Genomic DNA, 22,057 nt, shown 5'->3' with positions numbered 1-22,057 from the left:
ATAGTGCTAGAGGAGAAGTAATAGCAAGAAGACTAGAGTTTGAACTGAGTGAAATTGATTTTAGTTTCTGCAGCAAACTTCTCAGATGGTTTTGGTGACTACCTGGGACCTGTGTATATAGGGTAAAGGTTTAAAAAGTTGTTTTTAGAATATCAGCAGGAGGGAAAAAAGTGTGAGAAGAAAATAGGATGCTAATGATACATGATTATGCTTAGTTAATTTATAGTAGAAATTATAGTTGCCTCTTTATCTCAGTCCTGTGAAATAAACTGATTTTTTTTCCGACAGAGTCACTGAACTTCAGCTCAAACTTGAGAGCTCCCTCACTGAATTGGAACAACTCCGAGAGTCAAGACAGCATCAGATGCAGCTCGTTGATTCCATAGTTCGTCAGCGTGATATGTACCGTATTTTATTGTCACAAACAACAGGGGTTGTCATTCCGTTACAAGGTTTGTTTTTATGTTACCTTAAAAGTTTCCAAGTGTTTTAGGGAAATATTTCTGAAATGTATTTTTAGGGAATGGACTTTCTACGAAGGTAATAGACACTCATGCATCAAATTTGATTACTGTATGCCATTGAACATAAGATTTCATCAATTTAATATAAAAAATCATTATTTTATATATCACGAAGAAGAAATACTGACACATGTTGAATTAGCACATTACAGTATTTTGTTTATATCTTAACATTTAATCTGTGAGTATTTATTGCTAATTAAAAAAAACTAGACTGTTTAGTAAATTCCTTGTTTTTTAACTCCTGCAGTCTTATGATTTAATTTGAATAGCTCTGATTTCATTTTGGTACTGATGTATTTGTAAAGAAATGTTAAAAGCTGATTTACGAAAGCTATCAAATATGTTTTTTGTTCTTATCTCCCTGAAGCTTCCAGTTTAGATGATATTTCTCTTCTGTCCACTCCAAAACGTTCAAGTACATCACAGACTGTTTCCACTCCTGCTCCGGTACCTGTTATTGAGTCAACAGAGGCTATAGAAGCTAAGGCTGCCCTTAAACAGGTAAAGGTTACACTTTTTTCTTTTGGTTAGGTACTTAGAGAACAGAGTATCATCTTTAAATTTATCCAATATTTAGTTGCAGGAAATTTTTGAGAACTACAAAAGAGAAAAGACAGATAATGAAAAAATGCAAAATGAGCAGTTTGAGAAACTTCAAGAGCAAGTAACAGATTTGCGGTCACAAAACACCAAAATTTCTACACAGCTAGATTTTGCTTCTAAACGGTGAATTTTCTTTTGTTCAGAATAAGTTTAAAATATTATATTTCAGTAAGAAATGTTTTGTATTTTTAAGTTAAAAAATGTGGATGGGAAAAAAATGGTTGTTATTTTCTAACACAACGTTACAAGGTTAAGAAATCAAATTGCAAGGAATAATTTGCAATTGTATTTGTTTTTTTGTGAACCATGTTACAAGATGAGACACTAGAGAGTCATCTTTTAATTCTGATTAATAATTCTGGACAGTGCTGATAGTGTGAAGTCATAATTTGAAGTTCAAATGAGAAATGTTGCTCGTTTTCCTTCCTGAGTTTGAAGGACCTAGTGTTCCTCAAGAATTTAATTGTTTGATAAGTGCATCAGAGGATGAGAGAAATGTTGAGCAAGTTTTATTTAGTTTTTTTAATTTAGGTAGATGAGAAATGGGGTGGTTTAGGTAATTTTGGGAAAATTCACTTCCTTGGTTAGTTAGGAAGCTAACTAATTCAGTCCATGGATAATTATTGTTACATCCATTGAATACTTGTTAGTTTAGCAAGTTAGGACAAATTTTATTTTTATACTGCATGATAAAACTGTATTTTCATTTAAGAATGTATCAGGCAGTTACCCCTATAATTCTTGCAGTTCAATACCTCCAAGTGAAAAGCACCCTTTTTTCTCTATGCTGATAGCTCCAGTCAGCCTTTTCTGAACTTTGAAGTGCACAAGAAAATAAGATGAAGGATTATAGAGAAAAAATTCCATTACCAATCATGCATAAATATCTTACTGGGTGCCCAGTAAGGAAAATTAGTATTTGATAGTTATTACCATTATTTTGAATATGATTAAAATAATTTTTAATGAATAAGGTTAAAAATTTTATTCATTGTGAAAACCTGTGCTTATATAGAGCTTGAATGTAAATGCTAAATTTGGAATTTAGAAGAATGAAAGTTTTACGTTATCATACAAGTCACTTTTTTATAGTATTAACACACATTGAGCGTCTGCTATTGTGAAATTCTATAAGGCACTAAGTTAAACGATAGTATTTTGGTTGCTTATAAAATTATTTTTTTTCATAAAGCTATGAAATGCTACAAGATAATGTTGAAGGATATCGTCGTGAAATAACATCCCTACAAGAGCGAAATCAGAAGCTCACAGCAACAACACAAAAACAGGAGCAGATCATCAATACTATGACTCAAGATTTGAGAGGAGCAAATGAAAAACTAGCTGTTGCAGAAGTGAGACTAATTTCCCTCATTAGATTTGCATTATACAGTGCTTTTGACATTCTTTTATCAGTTACTTTGACGTTACTGATTGGTATGAGTTGGATATATGAGAAATTAGTGGATTACAAGTCCTTATAGTTTCCAAATAGCCACTTCTGTATGATCAGGGTGAATATTTCTATTAAGATTGAAGAGGAAAAGAAGTTTGTTTTTCTGCTAAACCAAGATTTTCTTAAAAGTACTCTGTTTCAAAGTAAATTTGTTAATCAGGGTTTTCTCCAGTTATATATAGCAAAGACAAATGAATATTTTATTCATTCTTGCTTATCTCTAATGAAAGACAATAGAAGAACTTTATTTAGCATTGAATTGATTGTATTCATGAATTTCAATTTGAATGTGAACTATCTGAAATTAACAATACGTCCAATTTAAATATTGAACTATGGGATGATAATCTTTTATATAGAATTTTACTTTTTTATAAGTTTTTTCTCACATCTATTTTTATCTTTACCTGTGAGGTAGATAAACTTGACCCCATTTTACCTGAGACTTGAGCTCTATGATTTGCCCATTTTTGAGCATTCATGAAGGGATATGTTGGTTAGAACATTTGATACATTTTCTAATTCAAAGGGCTGGGCTTTTTCATTTTTTGTCATGATCCCACTCCATTGTAGGAACTGAGCAGCAGCACTTTTTCAAACTAGTGGCTTAAGTTTTATAATGGATAGTTTACATGATTCCTCTTGTGAGATTTTAATATTTTGAGGACATTAATTTTCAAAGCACTCTCCTAAATCCCCCCAAAACTCATAGGACTCTCAAACAAGTACTTAGAAACCAGGCTTGAATTTTAAAACTTGCATAATTTAGTAGAATATAGGTATGACTTAACTGTTGCATGGCTATGTAATTTTTTTTTACTCTGGCATTTTAGACTTTTATTGTTGTTTTCGAGGTGGTTTATTAAAGCAAAGAAGTATTTGTGATAATTGAAAAGTTTTTCTTTTGATCTATTAATATTCCCAATGATTTTTACTTCATATTTCAACACATGAATCTGAGGGTTATATTTCCTTATATAATAAGCTATAGTCTAATTAGCATTAAGAAATATGTAGTAATGAAACTATCATTGTAATTTTAAAATTATATTATTGCTCTTGACACAGTATCCCTCCTTTTACCTGTATTTGCCTCAAGGTAAGAGCAGAAAATTTGAAGAAGGAAAAGGAAATGCTTAAATTGTCAGAAGTTCGTCTTTCTCAGCAGAGAGAATCTTTGTTAGCTGAACAGAGGGGTCAAAACTTGCTGCTAACTAATCTCCAAACAATTCAGGTAACCTGACAGAAAGCATGTGTGGAAAAACTTAGAAAAGTTAGATTTAAATTGTTTTAGCATTATATCCTCTGAATTTTCTTAATTAAAAAATTTAACTGGCACTTTTTATCCATTACTAAGGATGTTTGAATTTTCCATTTATTAAGAAATTTCAGTATTGTAAATAAGACATTGAAAGAGAACTGATTGAAACCATGCAATTGGCAGTTCACAGGGGACTGTGCAGCTTTACTTATTATATAATACCTTAGTTTTTATTTTTCTTTAAAAGAATCAGGGAATCTGAATGACTGTTGTAATATGTTTATTTTTTTCTATCAAATACATGTTTTAATATAGAGAATGCCATAATATTTTCCTGGTAAATGTACTAATCTTAGCTTTTTGTATAGAAATGGGTATATAATCACCTTTTAGCCTTTTGTTTTCTTTTCTTTTTACTTGAGAGTAACCAAAAATCTCTTCTTTACCTTAGGGAATACTCGAGCGATCTGAAACAGAAACAAAACAAAGACTTAGTAACCAAATAGAGAAAATGGAACATGAGATATCTCATCTAAAGAAGAAGTTGGAAAATGAGGTGGAACAGAGGCACACACTTACTAGAAATTTAGATGTGAGTCTGTTAGAGTTCCAGATTTCTGTGATTCAGTTAAGTTCAGTAATCTGGTTTGTGGACACAGTGTCGTCGGAATGCTAAGCCTGTTTTTGAAGAGAATTCTTATAAACTATAAGTTTTCCTACGTCTTTTTGATTAGGTGCAGACTGTATATTTTACCTAATGGTTGCTGGGTATTTATGTATCCCTATAAATCTTCTTAAACTTTGTTCTGGGATGCAGTGAAATTACATGGAAATAGTTTGATTTTTTCCAGTCTTGCTTTTCATGGTTTATTACATGGACCTGGAACAATGTGCAGTCCAGGGCTAGCTATTCCCTGCTACTGTGTCAAGACCATCCGAAATACTATAGCTAGGGTACCATTTTCCATCTTGCTGCTAGGAATAGACATTGCACCTGACTCTGTGAGCACTAGGCATTCTTCACTCTTATGTTTTGGGTGGTTCTTTCCTTCGGGGGGGTAGTCTTCTAGCATGCATACACTGATCAGTACCCTGCTGAATACCTAAGGGAGACCCTCTGCAGATCTCCAAGGGTGTCTAATTGTAGAGCTAGCTCTCTTCTCTGATATTCTGTATTATGAACTTAAGCTGTATAGTCTCCTTGGATTCCCAGATCAGTCTTCTCAACTCAAGAGAATTTACTGGGTTTTACTTCAGTTTCACTTCTTTGTTTCACAGCCTAGAAACTCTCTTGTTACTAACATCAAAAGTTAGTAAACTAGGGCATTTATTGAACTTGTCTCATTTTCTCCTGCCTCAAGAATTACTGTTCTTCAATCCTTGATGTTCAGTGTCTTAAAAAAAGATATGACCTCATGTGTTTTATCTGGGTTTTTTGGTGGTTTCAGTTTGAGGGTAAATGTGATTCCTGTTACTCCAACTTGGCCAGAGTTTTAAGGGCCCCTGTAAGAGAGAATTTGTATCTGTACTTAGGAACTTAGAATAGTCTGTATAATTAAATAATTTTTTTAAATATAGGTTCAACTTTTAGATACAAAGAGACAGCTGGATACTGAGACAAATCTTCATCTTAACACAAAAGAATTGTTGAAAAATGCTCAAAAAGAAATTGCTACATTGAAACAGCATCTCAGTAATATGGAAGTCCAACTTGCTTCCCAGTCCTCACAGAGAGCTGGTAGAGGTAAATAAATAATGAAGTAGACTAATAATAGTATTAAGTTAATAAATACTTCTTTAGGTTTATAATATATCATGTAAATAAATAGCCTTATTCTTTGTGGATGCTAATAAAGGGGGAGAAAGAACACTTAATAAAACTCTTCATACTGAAAAGCTCTGCTTTAGGCTTAAGTTAATAAATTTACAGACTTTTTGAGTTTCCCCCTCAAAATAGTGGCATGGCACCTTACAAGATGTTGAAACCATTTATTGATGCTAAAAAAATATCTTTTTGAGGAATGTTTATATTTGGATTTTTAATCTCCTTTTTGAGATGATTACTTACTAAATATGTAGTGATAATTTAAACTTAGATTAATAATTGGTTTGCTTGGTCTCTTAAGGTGCAATATTCTTGATTTTTGCTCATTGTGAACTTCAGGTAAAAGATTTGTTTTCCCTTTGTGAATACAGAGTAGCCGTTTCAAATTCAAAACCTTTGTGTCCAGATAATTTTTATTCTGCATCGTTTTCTTTCTTAATAGAAGGAAAGTAAATATATAATTCGTGTATATATACATACATATGGTATGTAGTGTCTTATAGCCCTTTCTTGTTGATGTTATATAATAAGAAAACATTCTTTTCAACCTGCAATTTCTTCCTTTCCCATGCATTTTAGAAAAGAATGTAAATTGCACTAAATGACTGAAGGATTTAGTGTCTTAGAGTAAACAATGTTTAAGTAGTACATTATGAATTTGGTAATTTCTTTAAGTAGCCACCTCAATTTAGTAGAAGTATTTGATATTCTTCTCTTTTAAATATTTTTATCCTGCTTGTAGTAATAGCAAATTTCAAATTTTTGAATTACTTTGTAGAAGCAATAGAATACCTGTTAGTTTTTACTTTGGTATTCAGTATAGATTTAACTACTTTCTAGATAGTGTAATCCTGTACATTTGAGCCTTAATCTGAATTTCACAACTCTTTGATAGTCATGCTTGATACCATTTAAAATGCTCAGTTTAACAGAGCTGCTATATCTTTTAGGTCAGCCTAGTGACAAAGAAGATACGGATGATCTTCTGAGTCAGCTAAGGCAGGCAGAAGAGCAAGTGAATGACTTGAAGGAGAGACTCAAAACAAGTACTAGTAATGTGGAACAGTATCGAGCAATGGTTACTAGTTTAGAAGAATCCCTCAACAAGGAGAAACAGGTATTTAAGCTCCTGAAACCATTTTAAATGCATGTATTTGGTTTTTTTTTTTTAATTAAAGTGTGCGATGTGTAAGGCTCTCTGGGAAGTATGAATTGGACTGAGATAATTGCTTATTCTCCTAAATATGCTTGAGTTTAAAAAGCTACTAACAGAAACACAGTATTCATTAAATAGGGCAGGGGGAAGGGTGCAATTGAAGTAGAAAGGTACAGATCAAATTTTGAGGAAGCTAAGAGGTAGGTGAGGTTATTTGTTTCCTGGATATGGATGGCTTTAACAAGAGAGATGGGATTTGTAGACACCCTTGAATAAAGGGGTCATTTGGATAGTGGGAAATAGTAGAAAATTATTCCACGTAGTAGGAATTCTCAGCTAAAGGGAAAGGCTTCAAATTATGGCAGTTTGACTAGTGTACTGAATTTGGGAAGGGAAATACAGTTATAGACATAGTTGATAACCCATGGTGGGTGGTTTTGACTGTCATATTAAATAATATTCTGTAGGATTATTAAGAGCCATTGATACTTTTAGCATGCTATAACCAGAATTTTTTTTTATTTAGAAAAATGAGTGTGGTGGATTGGAGAATGTGAAGTTCATTTTAGAGGCTTTAGTAGTAGTCCAGGGTCATAATTTTAAAATATCCTTTTGCTTTTGCTATACTTTTCAGTGGTAGAATAGACAGATTTGGTAAGTGGATGTGATGCTGAAGTGAAAAGTGATGGCTTGGAAATTTCACTTCAAGAAAGAAAAATTACATCAGGGGACGAGTTTAGAGGCAAATTATGCTTGTAATTTTGAATGTCAGTGTTTTTGGCTTTTGAACTCAGCATTTAATTTTTTATTTTAATATCACTTTTCTTGTTTAGATTTGAAAGTAATTGTGTAGATTTAAATGTGTACAATTTTTTTATCCTGTTGTTGTGATGATGATAAAGGTAACAGAAGAAGTACGTAAGAATATTGAAGTTCGTTTAAAGGAGTCAGCTGAGTTCCAGACACAGTTGGAAAAGAAGTTGATGGAAGTAGAAAAGGAAAAACAGGAACTTCAGGATGACAAGAGAAAAGCCATAGAGAGCATGGAACAGCAGGTAAATTACATTACTGACCATATTAGTCTTTTTCTCTTTCTGCAAGGATTTGAGTTCTTTTAACTAGCTCATTGATTACCATTCACTTCACTCAATAAATGTTCATTGAACACGTAACCAGCAATTTTAGTTTTATGTTTCACTCTGTTCTCTATAGATTTCCTTTTGAAAATTTTAGACTATGGTGGCAGGGATCTAGTGCTTCTTTTCAGAAGCCTCTGCCTAGTACTTTCCTTTTGCAAATATTATTAGGGAATTATTAAAAACCTGCAAAATTTGTGCAGTAGACTATGTCAGGTTATAACTATTTTAAGTTTAGTCAGCAGTCCTTTGGATTACTTGGATTTTTAAAAATCATCTTTAATGTTTTAAAATTAAGTTTGCAGTTAATTCTGGTTTAATGTTCTTCCTACTTAGTTATCTGAATTAAAGAAAACGCTTTCTAGTGTTCAGAATGAAGTACAAGAAGCTCTTCAGAGAGCAAGCACAGCTTTGAGTAATGAACAGCAAGCCAAACGTGACTGCCAGGAACAAGTAAGTATTGCTCTCATGGTCAGTTAAGAAATGAGCTTTGATCCTAAAGAACAGTGCTTGAAGTGCATTAGTGCATTTTGGGAACTGGTAGACTTTAGAAAAATGTAACATTATTTCCACTTGGATAGAATATGGTGTAAAATAAGTTGAAAGGTTATGGACAATGGCTGAAAGTCAACAATGCAGTATATTTTGACAAATGGAAAGAAATATAAAAACAGAGTAGAAGACTGAGTGTATACTTGGCCTCATTTGTGAAAAATTCTTTCACTCTTAGAATTCTTAGCTAATTTTGGTTGTAAAACTGTATTATAGACCCAATAGTAAGACTGCTTCTCGCAACAAAAACAAGGAGCTCTTGATAATGTTTTCAGTGCATTGCTGGAGCTCCCATAGATTTCTTAATCTCACTGTCTGAAAAGCTAAAAGGATGGGATGTTGTCACAGTGAAATGTTACTGAAGAGAAATGAATTATAGCTACACACAGCAGACAGTTTTACAATGAATGACAAATTAAGACCCAGAAGGATGAGATACCACTTCTTAAAAAACTTTGAAAAGCAAAATACCATTATGAGTATATATTCACACATACAAATATGTGATTAAAAAATATATTTTTTGATGAGCAAAACAAAATGATAGAATAATTCAGAAGAGTGGAATTTGTTGAAATGGTAGGATATGAAAGGAATGCATGTAGTGTTCTAATTTTTAAATTGTGTGGTAGTTAATGGCTGTTCATTTGAATATTCTTTATTGTTTACATGTATATATCTAATATTATTTTAAAAATAGAATACAGGGAAAATGCTTCAAAGATAAGTTGGGCAAATATTAGTCATCTTTGGCTTATTGGCACATAGCTTAACAGTGGAAATTAAAGAATGCTTCCGTCATAATTCAGTATCCACATTAATGATTTTAATTTTCCTTTGTTTTAAGTTCTTGTGAGTGTGTGTTTGTGTATGCATTTATTTTACATAGCAGTGAGTTATATTTAGCTTTTTATTTCATGAAGTTTGTTTTGCATTGCTACATAGTTTTCATAAACTCCAATAAAGATTCCAATATTCCATTAAATAAATACTTCACAAAGTTTAATTATTCCCCTATTTGGGTACATTGAGACTGTCTTATGTTTTTATTTTAAATAATGCACTATGTGTACATCTTTTCTTGAAAAGCACTGACTAGCTTTATAGATTTATCTTTTGTAACTTGAGGAATAATTTTTTGCAGGCTAAAATAGCTGTGGAAGCTCAGAATAAATATGAAAGAGAGTTGATGCTACATGCTGCTGATGTTGAAGCACTGCAAGCTGCCAAGGAACAGGTTTCAAAGATGACATCAGTCCGTCAGCATTTGGAAGAAACAACCCAGAAAGCAGAATCAGAATTGTTGGAGTGCAAAGCTTCTTGGGAGGAAAGAGAGAGAATGTTAAAGGTAGTATTATAAATTAGAATGTGGAATGTTCTGGAGAATTGAAAGGTTTGGTTTTTTAACGTACAATGGAAAATCTATAGTTACAATTTTTGCTTTATAGGATGAAGTTTCCAAATGTGTGTCTCGTTGTGAAGATCTAGAGAAACAAAACAGATTACTTCATGATCAGATTGAAAAGTTAAGTGACAAGGTCGTTGCCTCTATGAAGGAAGGTGTACAAGGTCCATTGAATGTATCTCTAAGTGAAGAAGGAAAATCTCAAGAACAAATATTAGAAATTCTCAGGTAAATCAAATGTATTCTTAATGCTTCATTTCTGTGAATAACAAATGAAACTACAAATGCATAAACTGGAGAAGAGAATGTATGCTATTTAGATATAAAACTCACTCCATGCCTTACTAGTCAGCAAACCCACTGTCACCCAATTAGTAATTACTTTTGACATTTGTATAAATACCCATTTAAACAAATGACTTTAAGTTGAATCTTATGGTTAGAATTTGAGTGGGTTCCCTTTGACAGCTAAATGCCTTTCAGATCATTTTAAAGATACTTTTTTCTAAGGCTAATGTCTATTATAAAAAATAAAATTTGATCTCCAATTGTTGATTGATAAGCATGTGAAAATTGTTAGTAAAATGATTTTTTTCCCAATTAAACTGAGTTTTGAAATGTTACATTGCTGGTATTTTTTTATTTAAAGAAAATCTTACGTATGTATTCTTGTAGATTTATACGACGAGAGAAGGAAATTGCTGAAACTAGGTTTGAAGTGGCTCAGGTTGAGAGTCTGCGTTATCGACAAAGGGTCGAACTTTTAGAAAGAGAGCTGCAGGAACTGCAGGATAGTTTAAATGCTGAAAGGGAGAAAGTACAGGTATGTATGCTAAGCTTTAGGAAAGCAGTGGTTAAATTCAAAGAGAAGATGTTTCAGATTCTGACAAAACATTTCATTTGAATTAGGTTTTCTTCCTTAACTTATAAGTCATTAAACACTTATTAAATACTGATACAGTATAGCATTTAAGACTGAAAGTTCTATGAGAGAAGGCTTGATTTTACATTTTAGCTTTGCACATTAGCTGTGTACTCTGTCCTTAGTTTGCTAATTCGTAATGTTGGGAAACTAATTCTGAGGATTAAGTGAGTTAGAATGTAGGAAGTATTATAACCATACCTGGTACATAATGAGTACTTAATAAATTTCGGCTACCCTAATTTGTTATTATAGTTGTCATTTTATGTATAGATTTGTATAGTTATACTAGGGTAAAATGTTAAATTGAAACTGCTATAGAATATTCCTCAGCAAAGGCACCAAAAAATAGTCAAAATTAACAATCAAAGAAAAAGAAAGCAGTTGCTTTAGTGGAATAAATGGTCATTACATAAGGTCAACTTCTTAATCCACACTGCCATCCAAAAGCTTACTTTTGAATGACATATTTTGAAAGAGAAAAATGTACCCCCACATTTGAAGGAAAGGAAATTAAGACCTTGAGTCATTTTATCTTTTCTTTTAGCTGAAAGGTAGTTACTATAATTTTAATAGATAGAAACATTGAAACAGGACAAAGTGAATAATTGGGTTAATATTTTCTGACAGAAGTTGAAAATTTCCAGAATGTCATCCTGTTGAATTCAAATTCAAATGTATCTCCCCATTGAAATAATAAACAGATCCTCCAATTTAGTGGAATTAACACTCAGGGGTAAAATGCATAATCAGGGTTTCTAACGAAGATTGTATATTGTTTCAGCTCTTCAGCTTCCTTTGCTATTCCTTCAGGGTATAGGAAGCAAACAATACTAGAAAATGCCTAGCCCTATAAGCAAGTACATAGGGAAAAACAACTCTTCAGTGAGAAGAGATTCTAGAAGTAACCCACAAATATATAAAAAAATGATAGAATGTTTGCCCAACCATGAGCAGAATAGTGTGGGCACCATGAAACATGCCTCAGCTTTAAAAATGGGAAAGAAAGACATATCTGGCAAACCAGTGGATGATGGGTAATAACACCCAGGTAGAACAGAAGAAAGTTCTTCCCAATTGAATAAATAGTCAATAAAATAACTGAAAACCGAAGTGGTGAAACAACAGTGTGAAATGAAAATGGATTTCTGAACAGAGGAGAAACTGAGGATCAAAATGAAAACATTTCAGAAGTATTAATGAATCAACGCAGTAAGGAAAAGAATGGAACAGAAATAGAGATCTGGGATGTTGTTTTTACCTAACGTTAATACTGAACTTTTGTTGGTAAGTGTAGTATCTGTGTACTCTTTCATCTTTGTGATTTCTGGCATTTCTTTAAACTCTTTATTATCAGCATGTACCATAGAAAAATCATCATGTCTACTTTGAAAATTTTCAGTTTAAAAGTTTTAATGATTGGAATGTTGTCTTAGTAATATGTGCTGACAGGAAAAGGTAACCCTTCATTTAAACTGTCCGTTATTAGATGTTAGTATGTGTGCACCTTTGAAATTTTTAGGTAACAGCAAAAACAATGGCTCAGCATGAAGAGCTGATGAAGAAAACAGAAACAATGAATGTAGTTATGGAAACCAATAAGATGCTGAGAGAAGAAAAGGAGAGGCTAGACCAGGATCTACAGCAGATGCAAGCAAAGGTTTGTAACTTACTAATGAAGAGTTGAAACACGCTATTTGTTTTAAATAATATTATAAATGTATTTTTATATTTGATTTTTTAAAAAAGTGCTGACTCTATTTTCAGGTGAGGAAACTGGAGTTAGATATTTTACCCTTACAAGAAGCAAATGCTGAGCTGAGTGAGAAAAGCGGTATGTTGCAAGCAGAGAAGAAGTTATTAGAAGAGGATGTCAAACGTTGGAAAGCACGTAACCAGGTAAATGCGATTAAACCCATCTAAGAACATGGAAACATGGTGATTTTAAATAACAGGGTAAAGTTTAGGGGGATAAAAATATTTAGAAACTAGTGGAAAATTTTTTGTATTTGTCAGTGAGAGTGTAATGTATGTATGCATGTGACATGTTAAACTCAGTTTTTAAAATTTTTTGTCACATTTTTAAGTGGTTAATTTATGTTTTTTTATTCTGAGGTTTTAAGCTTTCACTTTATCTCTAAACTACTCTTAGAGATAAAACAAAAAAGTGGATTCATATAGTTTATTGAAGAACTTACTCATTGCAAGTCTAAGAAGACTTGCTCATTGCAAGTGGTTAGAAACTGCAGATTTGTATTTAGACAAATTTGTATTTAGACAAATCTGCCTTGCCACATCCAAGTTATGTGACTAAGAAAATCTCTCTCTGAGCCAGTTTTCCTTATTTCAAGGTGAGCACATAACACCACTCTTCACCTTACAGAATATATCACAAATGTGAAGCAGTTCACCCAGTACCTAGGAACTAGAAAATTCAGTGGAATGTCTGCCATTTTATTATAGTATTTATGTCATAAGACTAGAAAACCATATTATGCATTTTGCTATTCTAGCATCTGGTAAGTCAACAGAAAGATCCAGACACAGAAGAATATCGAAAGCTCCTTTCCGAAAAGGAAGTTCATACTAAGCGTATTCAGCAGTTGACTGAAGAAATTGGAAGACTTAAAGCTGAAATTGCAAGGTATATCGAAAGAAGCCTTAAATTGTATATAATTGTGTGTGTAATACACCTATTTTATATATATATAATATAATCATATATAAGATATGAAATCTTGAAGAATATTTTTATATTTTATATTTGTATGACTCTACAAGTACTTTCTGATTTTAGAAAGAATGTATATAAGTACTGAAGCCCAAATGTGACTCCCTTTTGTTTCTCAGTGGAGCCCAACAAGCAATGATTTAATATTAAGCCTTAATTTATTAATTATTTCTCTATATTTCAATATTTAAAAAGAAAAACGCCAAAGTTTGTGTGACTCTAAAGTTAAATTAATTTCTTTTCCAAGCAGCAGAAAGTAACTTGCAAATACATACTGCTTGTCTTTTCTTTTTTCTTCTGTGGCCTGTTTTTACAAATATTTTGAAAAATTTTAGGAAGGAGTTTTTAAAATTAAACTTTTTTAAAAATGAACTTACAGCTAATTTATAGAACTTAAAATGTTGCCCCTTTAAAGGTAAGAAAATAAATGTTTCTGGTTTACCTTTATTAAGCTTTAATGTCATGAAAAAGCTAAGATTCAGAAAGCAAACTGTAGTCCACACAGCAAATCTGTCACGTCATGCCTTTTGTATGGCCTGTAAGCTAAGAATGATTTTTACATTTTTAAATGGTTGTTTAAAAAACAAAAGGAAAGAAGAAAAAGAATATGTGACAGTGACTGTTTACAAAGCTTTGTATTTTACTCAGTCTGATCCTTAACAGAAAAAGTTTGACAAACTTGATATAGTGGATAGAGTGGAGATTTTGCCATTGAACAGATCTGGATTAAAATCTGGTACCACCACTTGTTTACTTTTTAAAACTATCCATGTTTGGTTAGTTACAGGTTAGTTTTTCACACTATCAAGTGGGTATGCCTGTATAATGAGGGTCATTCTTACATGAAATTCATAAGTTGATAATCTTTTGAAGTATGTTTTCCATAAGATTTCTAAATAAAATCTTACTAAAACAATACAATGTAAATTTAAATTGAGGTATTTTTAAATTTGAAAAAAATCTCATACCTGGAATCTTTGTCCTCTTTTCCATTTATGTTAGATCAAATGCATCTTTGACTAACAACCAGAACTTAATTCAGAGCCTAAGGGATGATTTGAATAAAGTGAGAAATGAAAAGGAAAACATCCAGAAGGACTTAGATGCTAAAATAATAGATATCCAAGAGAAAGTCAAAACTATTACTCAAGTCAAGAAAATTGGACGCAGGTACAAGACTCAATATGAAGAACTTAAAGCACAACAGGATAAGGTATTTCAAGGAGATTTTAAAAAAAATTATTAGGATATGCTTAAAAAATCTTATTTATAACTTAATAATTGTTTTTTAGGTTCTAGCTTGAATGTAAGCTTATATAGTATCTTTGGTTTAAGATTGGCTCTTAATATGTCACAAAGGACATTATAAACTAGTAAAGAAATTTTCTTAAATGCTGAGTATTTTAGTTCAGTTTTCAGATTTCAAATACTGCCCTTTTTTAAAGTTCTATTTGTAATTTTGTTGCTAGTTAAAATTGTTTTTTTTTTAATTCTTTATGATTAATCAGGGATTGTTAGAGATTTAAATAAAGGTTGAAATCTCTTAAGTTTCTAATTTAAATTTAAATAAGGATTTGTTTATGTTAACTACCTATCAGAAAATAAAGTCTTTATTATATTTTGAATCAAAATCTTGTATTTAACTCCAAAAGGTAAAGAGCTTATGTATTGACCTAATTTGATATGTAATATGTAATTAAAAATATATATTAAGGATGGAATAGGAAAAAGAATGAAATGTGACCACCACCATACAGCATACAAAATACATATATATAAAGGGAAAAAGAACAAAACTCTTGCCTTTCAGTGTTAACCATGGCTAGGTTCTTAGTATATTTTCCGTACAGATGAATAATGTTTTTCCATAGAAATGAGATCATTTGTCTGTGGCATCAAATCATCAAGTGTCCAGTTGCTTTTTCATTAGAGTCATTACTGTGAAAGTGTATTTTTTTGTCAAGCATTTACCTATAGTGCATCATCATTTTAATTAGCTGGTTAATTATATGTAAAAAAAGTAACCTAATTCTCTACTTTTAGATATTAAAGTTGTTTGGTAGAAAAATATTTATGTGTACCTTTATTTATTCATTTATTTATTTGTATGCTACATGGTGGGGTCACATTTCATTATTTTTCCATGAGAGTATCCCGTTATTGCAGCATCATTTGTTGAATTTTTGTTTGTATTTTGTTTGTTTTGCTTGTTTGTTTTTGGGGAAGTACATGGACCGGGAATTGAACCTGGGTCTCCCGCACAGCAAGCAAGAATTCTCTCACTGAACTACCCTTGTACCCCCATTTATGAATACCTTTAAAGATAATTTTTTTGCATAGTATGATTACTTCTTTGGATGAACTTTCTGAAATGGGATTACTGGATATACATGTGTAGTTATATTATTACTACTTGTCATTTAGGTCATGGAGTCCTCAGCTCAGTCTTCTGGAGACCACCAGGAACAGCATGTGTCAGTCCAGGAAATGCAGGAGCTCAAAGAGACCCTCAGCCAAGCTGAAACAAAGTCAAAATCACTGGAGAATCAAGTAGACAATCTTCAAAAGGTAGAGTGAGAGCAGTGAAAAGTGTTATGTCCCTAATTCTCTATTTTGTGTTTTCCTAAAGAATCTAGATATTGAACACTGACAAGGTTTGAGCTGTCATGTGGGAATTGTATATATTTTATTCTTTGCATTTTGAATGTTTCATGTATATAAATAGTAAAGTGTTCACTTGTTTAGTTTTATTACCATTTTTGTTTATACTTCCGTTTAATTTTAAAAAGCAAATTAGTGATTTGTTTATATGGTGAATACTTTATTTTCCTTTAAAAGACGTTATCTGAAAAAGAAACAGAAGCAAGAAATCTGCAGGAACAGACTGTGCAGCTTCAGTCAGAACTCTCACGACTTCGTCAGGATCTTCAAGATAGAACTACACAGGAGGAGCAGCTCCGGCAACAGATAACTGAAAAGGAAGAAAAAACAAGAAAGGCTATTGTAGCAGCAAAATCAAAAATTGCACATTTAGCTGGTAACTTTCTGTTTACTTCAAGGATTGAACTTGATGGGAGAGAAAACAAATACTGTAAAGTGGCTGTTTGGGGCCTTAAATATTAGTTTTATTCAGTTGAGTACAAACCATAGCAATCTCAGTTTTGAAATGCTGAGTGTGTTCTTGCTTTGTTTATGAAGTCTTTCTTAATTATTGAATGGTCATAGATATGAGGTAGTGCTGTTCTTCTGCTTTTGCATATAATTATTACTACCCTCTGGTAGAGATGCCTTAGGCCCAGACTGTGCTCCCCAGAGGCCTTTCGTAAACCTCTAGACAACGCTGAATCTTCACGGCCAAGGGATTTTTCTCTGTCTCACTTGACTGAGACCTCCCTCTGGCCTTTCAAGGAAAATAGTATGTCACATTTATGAGGCGCCTAAAGCTATTAGGCACTAAGGCTCAAAGGCCTTACTGAACCTTGCCTGCCTGTCCATTTAGTAGGTAAATATAAAATGCCAAATGATTTGGATTCTTTTATTTATTTATTTATTTATTTTTTTGATTTGGATTTTTTTTTTTGTAATGGATTTGTAAAACATTTTGTAAATGTTGTAATCCATAAGATTCTTATGTTTAATAATATGGTTCCTTTTCATTGTAATTTATGATAGGCTATTAGTTTTGGAGATCTTTATGAAAAGCTACATATTTTTATATTATAATTAGTATATTTGTGTTGGAGTAAGAAATTAAGCATGCATTTGTTTAGAACTTTGCTCATTGAGATGTATAGTATATTAAAATTAACTGTAGGTATTAAAACACAGTAATGAAATACATGGCTCTTGCATATCTCATAAGTCTGTGAGTATTCTGTATGTCCAGTTTTTTATTATTATAGTAGAAGAATCAAATGTTTACGTCTTTAGGTGTAAAAGATCAGCTAACTAAAGAAAACGAGGAGCTTAAACAGAGGAATGGAGCCTTAGATCAGCAGAAGGATGAACTGGATGTACGTATGACTGCTCTGAAGTCCCAGTATGAAGGTCGGATTAGTCGTTTGGAAAGAGAACTCAGGGAGCAGCAAGAGAGACATCTTGAGCAAAGAGATGAGCCTCAGGAATCTACTAATAAGGTGATTACCTAATTTTCTTCAAATGACAAATCATTTTTTTCTTGCACATTTTGCTGAAAGGAGCCTGGTGTTTTAGGAGCCTTTGTCAAGATGAATTTTTGCTAAAATTTGAAGTGCATGGAAAAATTAACAATAGTGGAGTATTTTAATGCATTGTTTAATGGAATCTTGAAGATTTGGCACAATAATTTGTAATTTTCTCTTTATAGGTCCCAGAACAGCAGAGACAGATCACATTGAAAACAACTCCAGCTTCTGGTGAAAGAGGAATGTGCGTTTTACTTCTTATACAGTCATTGTCTATTACCTGTTTTTCTTTTAAAGTTCCAAGGAAGATTTTGTGATCTTTGGAAAGAAAACAGGAATCATATTGTGTAAAAATATATATATATTAAAAGAACTATCTGTCCCTGTGAAAACTATTTGTCATGCCATTGCCAACTTTTTCCCCCACAGTGTTCTTGCTTTCAGCATACTTTCAGTCTGTACGTTGTTGGGTAGAGCTTTGTGACAGAGAAAACATCTATCGTCTTTTAGTTTCTGATTGACTAAAATTAAAATGCCTACTAAGTTTCCCTGTAATGTCATATGCTAACAAATATTAGATTGGGGTGAGACTTAGTTGGGTTCGGTTAGTCAGTAGATGAAAATATTCTGCATTTTCATAGTGTGTTAGTTATTATAAATCCTAAGTGCACCACTCTGGAATATTTCCTTCATAGTTTTGCTCGAATTCAAACTTCTTATCAAACTTTTGAAATATTTAGTGGAAGGAAAGTATAGAAATGTATTCACTGTCTCTTTAGGAATATTTTTTAAATATCTGCCAAAAGTCTACCCAAAGTAAAACTAGGAAAAATAGAATTAAGGTCTGAACCTATATTATTAAGGTCTTACCTGCTGAACACCCACTTATAAAATATATATGCTTTGTCTTTGGTTGAGTTTATGTACTTTTTGAGGAATATTTGTAGTAAATGAATCATTATTCTTACGTCTTCCCCCTCTAAGTGCCAGCACATCTGACCCACCAACAGCCAATATCAAGCCGACTCCTGTTGTATCTACTCCAAGTAAAGTGACAGCTGCAGCTATAGCTGGAAATAAGTCAACACCCAGAGCTAGTATCCGCCCAATGGTTACACCTGCAACTGTTACAAATCCTACTACTACACCAACAGCTACAGTGATGCCCACTACACAAGTGGAATCACAAGAAGGTAAGTTAAAGAATACAAATTTGATTTTAGTGACAGCTTATTTAGATTTATTATGAGAAGAATACAGTAACTTCAAGAACAAATGAAGCTCCCATTTAGGTTAAAGTCATACATCATAGTAAAAGTGAGTGGTTAATATTTAAAATGTGTACCTTGCAGGATTCTTATTAATGTAGCAAATTATCCTCCCTCTCCACTCTGTTTGATTTTTGTTTTTAAGATGAAGGGGAAAAGGTGCACCTGTAAGTATATGTCATGTTTTCCTGAACCATATTTTTCCATTTTAACAACAAAGAAATACGATATAAACATAATCATATTTTGGAAAACTATGCTAAGATAATGATTGGTTCAACTCCAGCAACACTTTTTCATCAAAACTGCTCACCCTTTAATTGCTTTCTTCACTTTATTCTCCTGGCACTTTTGTTACGAGTACAATACCTTATTATGTTTTATTCAGTTGTGAACATACCACATCATTTCACTAGAATGGACTCCTCAGAGATAAGGATCATGTTTCAGTGTTAAATCCCTTTACCTAAGCCCAAAATAGCTGTTAGTAAAACTTGCTGAGCCAGAGATTCTTATCTTAAACACTAGAATTCAGTAAATTCGAGCTTTAGAAATAAATGGATATGTGCTTGCTATGAAAGTGTAGATATTTTATTTCAGCTATATTCACGAAAAAGATTATCAGGGCAGAATGGTGGCTTAGTGAGGTATAGAATTTAGTTCGTCCTCCAGAGCAGCTAGTGAATAACCAGGAACAGTACAGAACAACTGCTGGGGGAACACCAGTGACCGGACATAAATTGTACATCAATCTGGAAGAGATGAAGTGGCTGAGACCCCACGTACAACTCCCCAGGCTGCCAAAGCCAGCACCCCTCCCCCATGGGCACAGCAAGCTGGTTCCCCAAGGGGAAAGGAGACAGATTTTACTAGCAGCAAGGACTTAGCTCAACCAAGCTACAGTTGTGGAATTAATTAACAAATTCCGACTACTGAAAATAGGCTCCCAGGACAGATAAACCTGGAATAAGCACTAAAGGTACTAGGATTTTTTGCCTCCACAGAGAGGAAGTGGGGCTGGTGAAAACAAAACAAGACAAAGCAGGCTTTTTGAGTCAGACAGCCCAAATACTGGAAAAGGGCAAGACCCTAAGGAAAGGAGGCATACGCAGAGAGCCTGGAGATATTAGAACCACATACCAACTTAAGCTCTTGATTGACAAATCCGAGGAGCAGGGATCAGACTCTGAAAAGGCTTTTTTTCCTGCTTCTTAACAAATCATTAGAACTGAAGTCACTCTCAGGCTCCAGCACTGCCCCAGGCAAGGGTGGAATTAATCTTGTCTGAGAGACAAAGTAACTAGTCAGGTGAAATGAGTTAATTCCCTTAAGGGTATGTCTTCCCCAAGAGAAAAGTGGGACCAGCTCAGGTGGAATACCTCCTTCAAGAAATTCAGGGCCCAGGGACTGGAAAATGGAAGCAAATTAGCTATCCTACAATCTCACTTCAGTTCACACCCATGCTTCAGCAGGGAAAGTCTACTGAAGTTAAAGACACCATATCACTTAGTGGGAAGCCACAGGTTGACAAGTGCCACATGCTAGGCAGGATAGGAAAAGCACACAGTCTAGAGACCTCATATGAAAGTCAATATGCTAGATTTTACCCTCACGGAAAACTGATGCTGACTACTGTTTCCTCCTGAGACATAGGCCTGTCTGATCAGGGAAAATCTGACAGTGGTCTACAATATCTGAGGAGACCCTCCCCAAAGGAAAAAAAAAGCTCCATGTATGCAGGGCAAGAAATAGAAAAACAAATATTAAAAAATTCTGACCAGTTAAACAGAACCTGTGCTAGAGGTCTAGAATAAATTGAACTAAATGTCAGATACCAGATAAAGAACAAAGCCATCCAGCAAGAAAATCCTAGTAAAAGAATGATAACTTTTAGAATACACTAATTAAGGAAATCAAGTGCCTAGACGCCAGTGAAAAATAAGTCATGCTAGGAAAGTCAAAGGTATGGCCCAGTCAAGGAAACAAACCAGCAAATCAAATGAGATACAGAAATTGAAACAACTAATCTAGGATGATTGAACAGATATGGAAAATCTCATCAAAAATCAAATCAGCAAGTTGAGGAAGGATATAAAGAAGACATTGGGTGAACAAAAAGAGCTTAAAAGTTTGAAAAAATAAATCACAGAACTTGTGGGAATGAAAGTCACGATGGAAGAGATGCAAAAAACGATGGAACCTGCAATAGATTTGAAGAGGCAGAAGAAAGGATTAATGAACTAGAAGACTGGATATCTGAAACCTGATGCACAAAAGAAAATATAGGGAAAAGAATGGAAAAATATGAGCAGGGTCTCAGGAAATTGAATGACAACATGAAGTGCACGAATACATATATTGTTGGGTGTCCCAGAATAAGAAAAAGGAAAAGGAGAAGAAAGAATAATGGAGGAAATAGTCATTGAAAATTTCCCATCTCTTATGAAGAACATAAAATTACAGATCCAAGAAATACAGCATACACCAAACAATAGATCAAAACATACATACTGCAAGACACTTACTAATCAGATTGTCCAATGTCAAAGACAGAATTTTGAAAGCAGCAAGAGGAAAGCAATCCGCACATTTAAGGGAAGCCCAGTAAAACTATGTGTGGATTTCTCAGCAGAAACCATGGAGGTGAGAAGGCAGTGGTATGATATATTTAAGTTTCTAAAAGATAAAAACTGCCAACCAAGAATTCTATATCCAGCGAAATTGTCCTTCAAAAATGAGGGGGAGATTGAAATATTTTCAGACAATCACTGAGAGAATTAGTGACAGAGACCAGTTCTGCAAGAAAATGCTCAAGTACTACAGGCAGATAGGAAAAGGCAGGAGAGAGGTCTGGAGGAGAGTGTAGAAATGAAGGCTGTCAGTAAAGGTAAAAAGAGAAAAAAACATGAAATATAAAATCCAAAAGACAAAATTGTAGAAGAAAATACTGCCTTTACAGTAAAAATATAAAATGTTAATGGATTAAACTCCCCAATCAAAAGACATAAATTGGCGCAGAATGGATTAAAAAACAGAACCCATCTATTTACTG

General features: G+C 33.2%; 1 protein-coding gene across 2 annotated transcripts in view; it reads left to right on the top strand.

The window, feature by feature from the left end:
- Positions 1–22,057, top strand: part of TPR (translocated promoter region, nuclear basket protein) — a 68,771-nt gene that overhangs the window by 20,012 nt on the left and 26,702 nt on the right. For both annotated transcript variants that reach the window (XM_077157245.1, XM_077157244.1), the window contains 22 exons: positions 289–452; positions 895–1,028; positions 1,105–1,253; positions 2,323–2,485; positions 3,686–3,820; positions 4,299–4,439; positions 5,426–5,591; positions 6,623–6,789; positions 7,731–7,883; positions 8,301–8,417; positions 9,661–9,864; positions 9,965–10,149; positions 10,597–10,744; positions 12,366–12,503; positions 12,611–12,742; positions 13,357–13,487; positions 14,577–14,787; positions 15,999–16,142; positions 16,413–16,611; positions 17,505–17,710; positions 17,920–17,981; positions 18,722–18,930. In XM_077157245.1, coding sequence (XP_077013360.1) covers positions 289–452; positions 895–1,028; positions 1,105–1,253; positions 2,323–2,485; positions 3,686–3,820; positions 4,299–4,439; positions 5,426–5,591; positions 6,623–6,789; positions 7,731–7,883; positions 8,301–8,417; positions 9,661–9,864; positions 9,965–10,149; positions 10,597–10,744; positions 12,366–12,503; positions 12,611–12,742; positions 13,357–13,487; positions 14,577–14,787; positions 15,999–16,142; positions 16,413–16,611; positions 17,505–17,710; positions 17,920–17,981; positions 18,722–18,930 — 3,458 coding nt within the window. The remainder of the gene's footprint in view (positions 1–288; positions 453–894; positions 1,029–1,104; positions 1,254–2,322; positions 2,486–3,685; positions 3,821–4,298; positions 4,440–5,425; positions 5,592–6,622; positions 6,790–7,730; positions 7,884–8,300; positions 8,418–9,660; positions 9,865–9,964; positions 10,150–10,596; positions 10,745–12,365; positions 12,504–12,610; positions 12,743–13,356; positions 13,488–14,576; positions 14,788–15,998; positions 16,143–16,412; positions 16,612–17,504; positions 17,711–17,919; positions 17,982–18,721; positions 18,931–22,057) is intronic.

The sequence above is a fragment of the Tamandua tetradactyla genome, chromosome 4 (genome assembly GCF_023851605.1).
Source record: "Tamandua tetradactyla isolate mTamTet1 chromosome 4, mTamTet1.pri, whole genome shotgun sequence".
In the NCBI taxonomy this organism is placed as follows: domain Eukaryota; kingdom Metazoa; phylum Chordata; class Mammalia; order Pilosa; family Myrmecophagidae; genus Tamandua; species Tamandua tetradactyla.
Note: the sequence above shows the minus strand (reverse complement) of the source record. Positions and strands in the feature narration are given on the sequence as shown.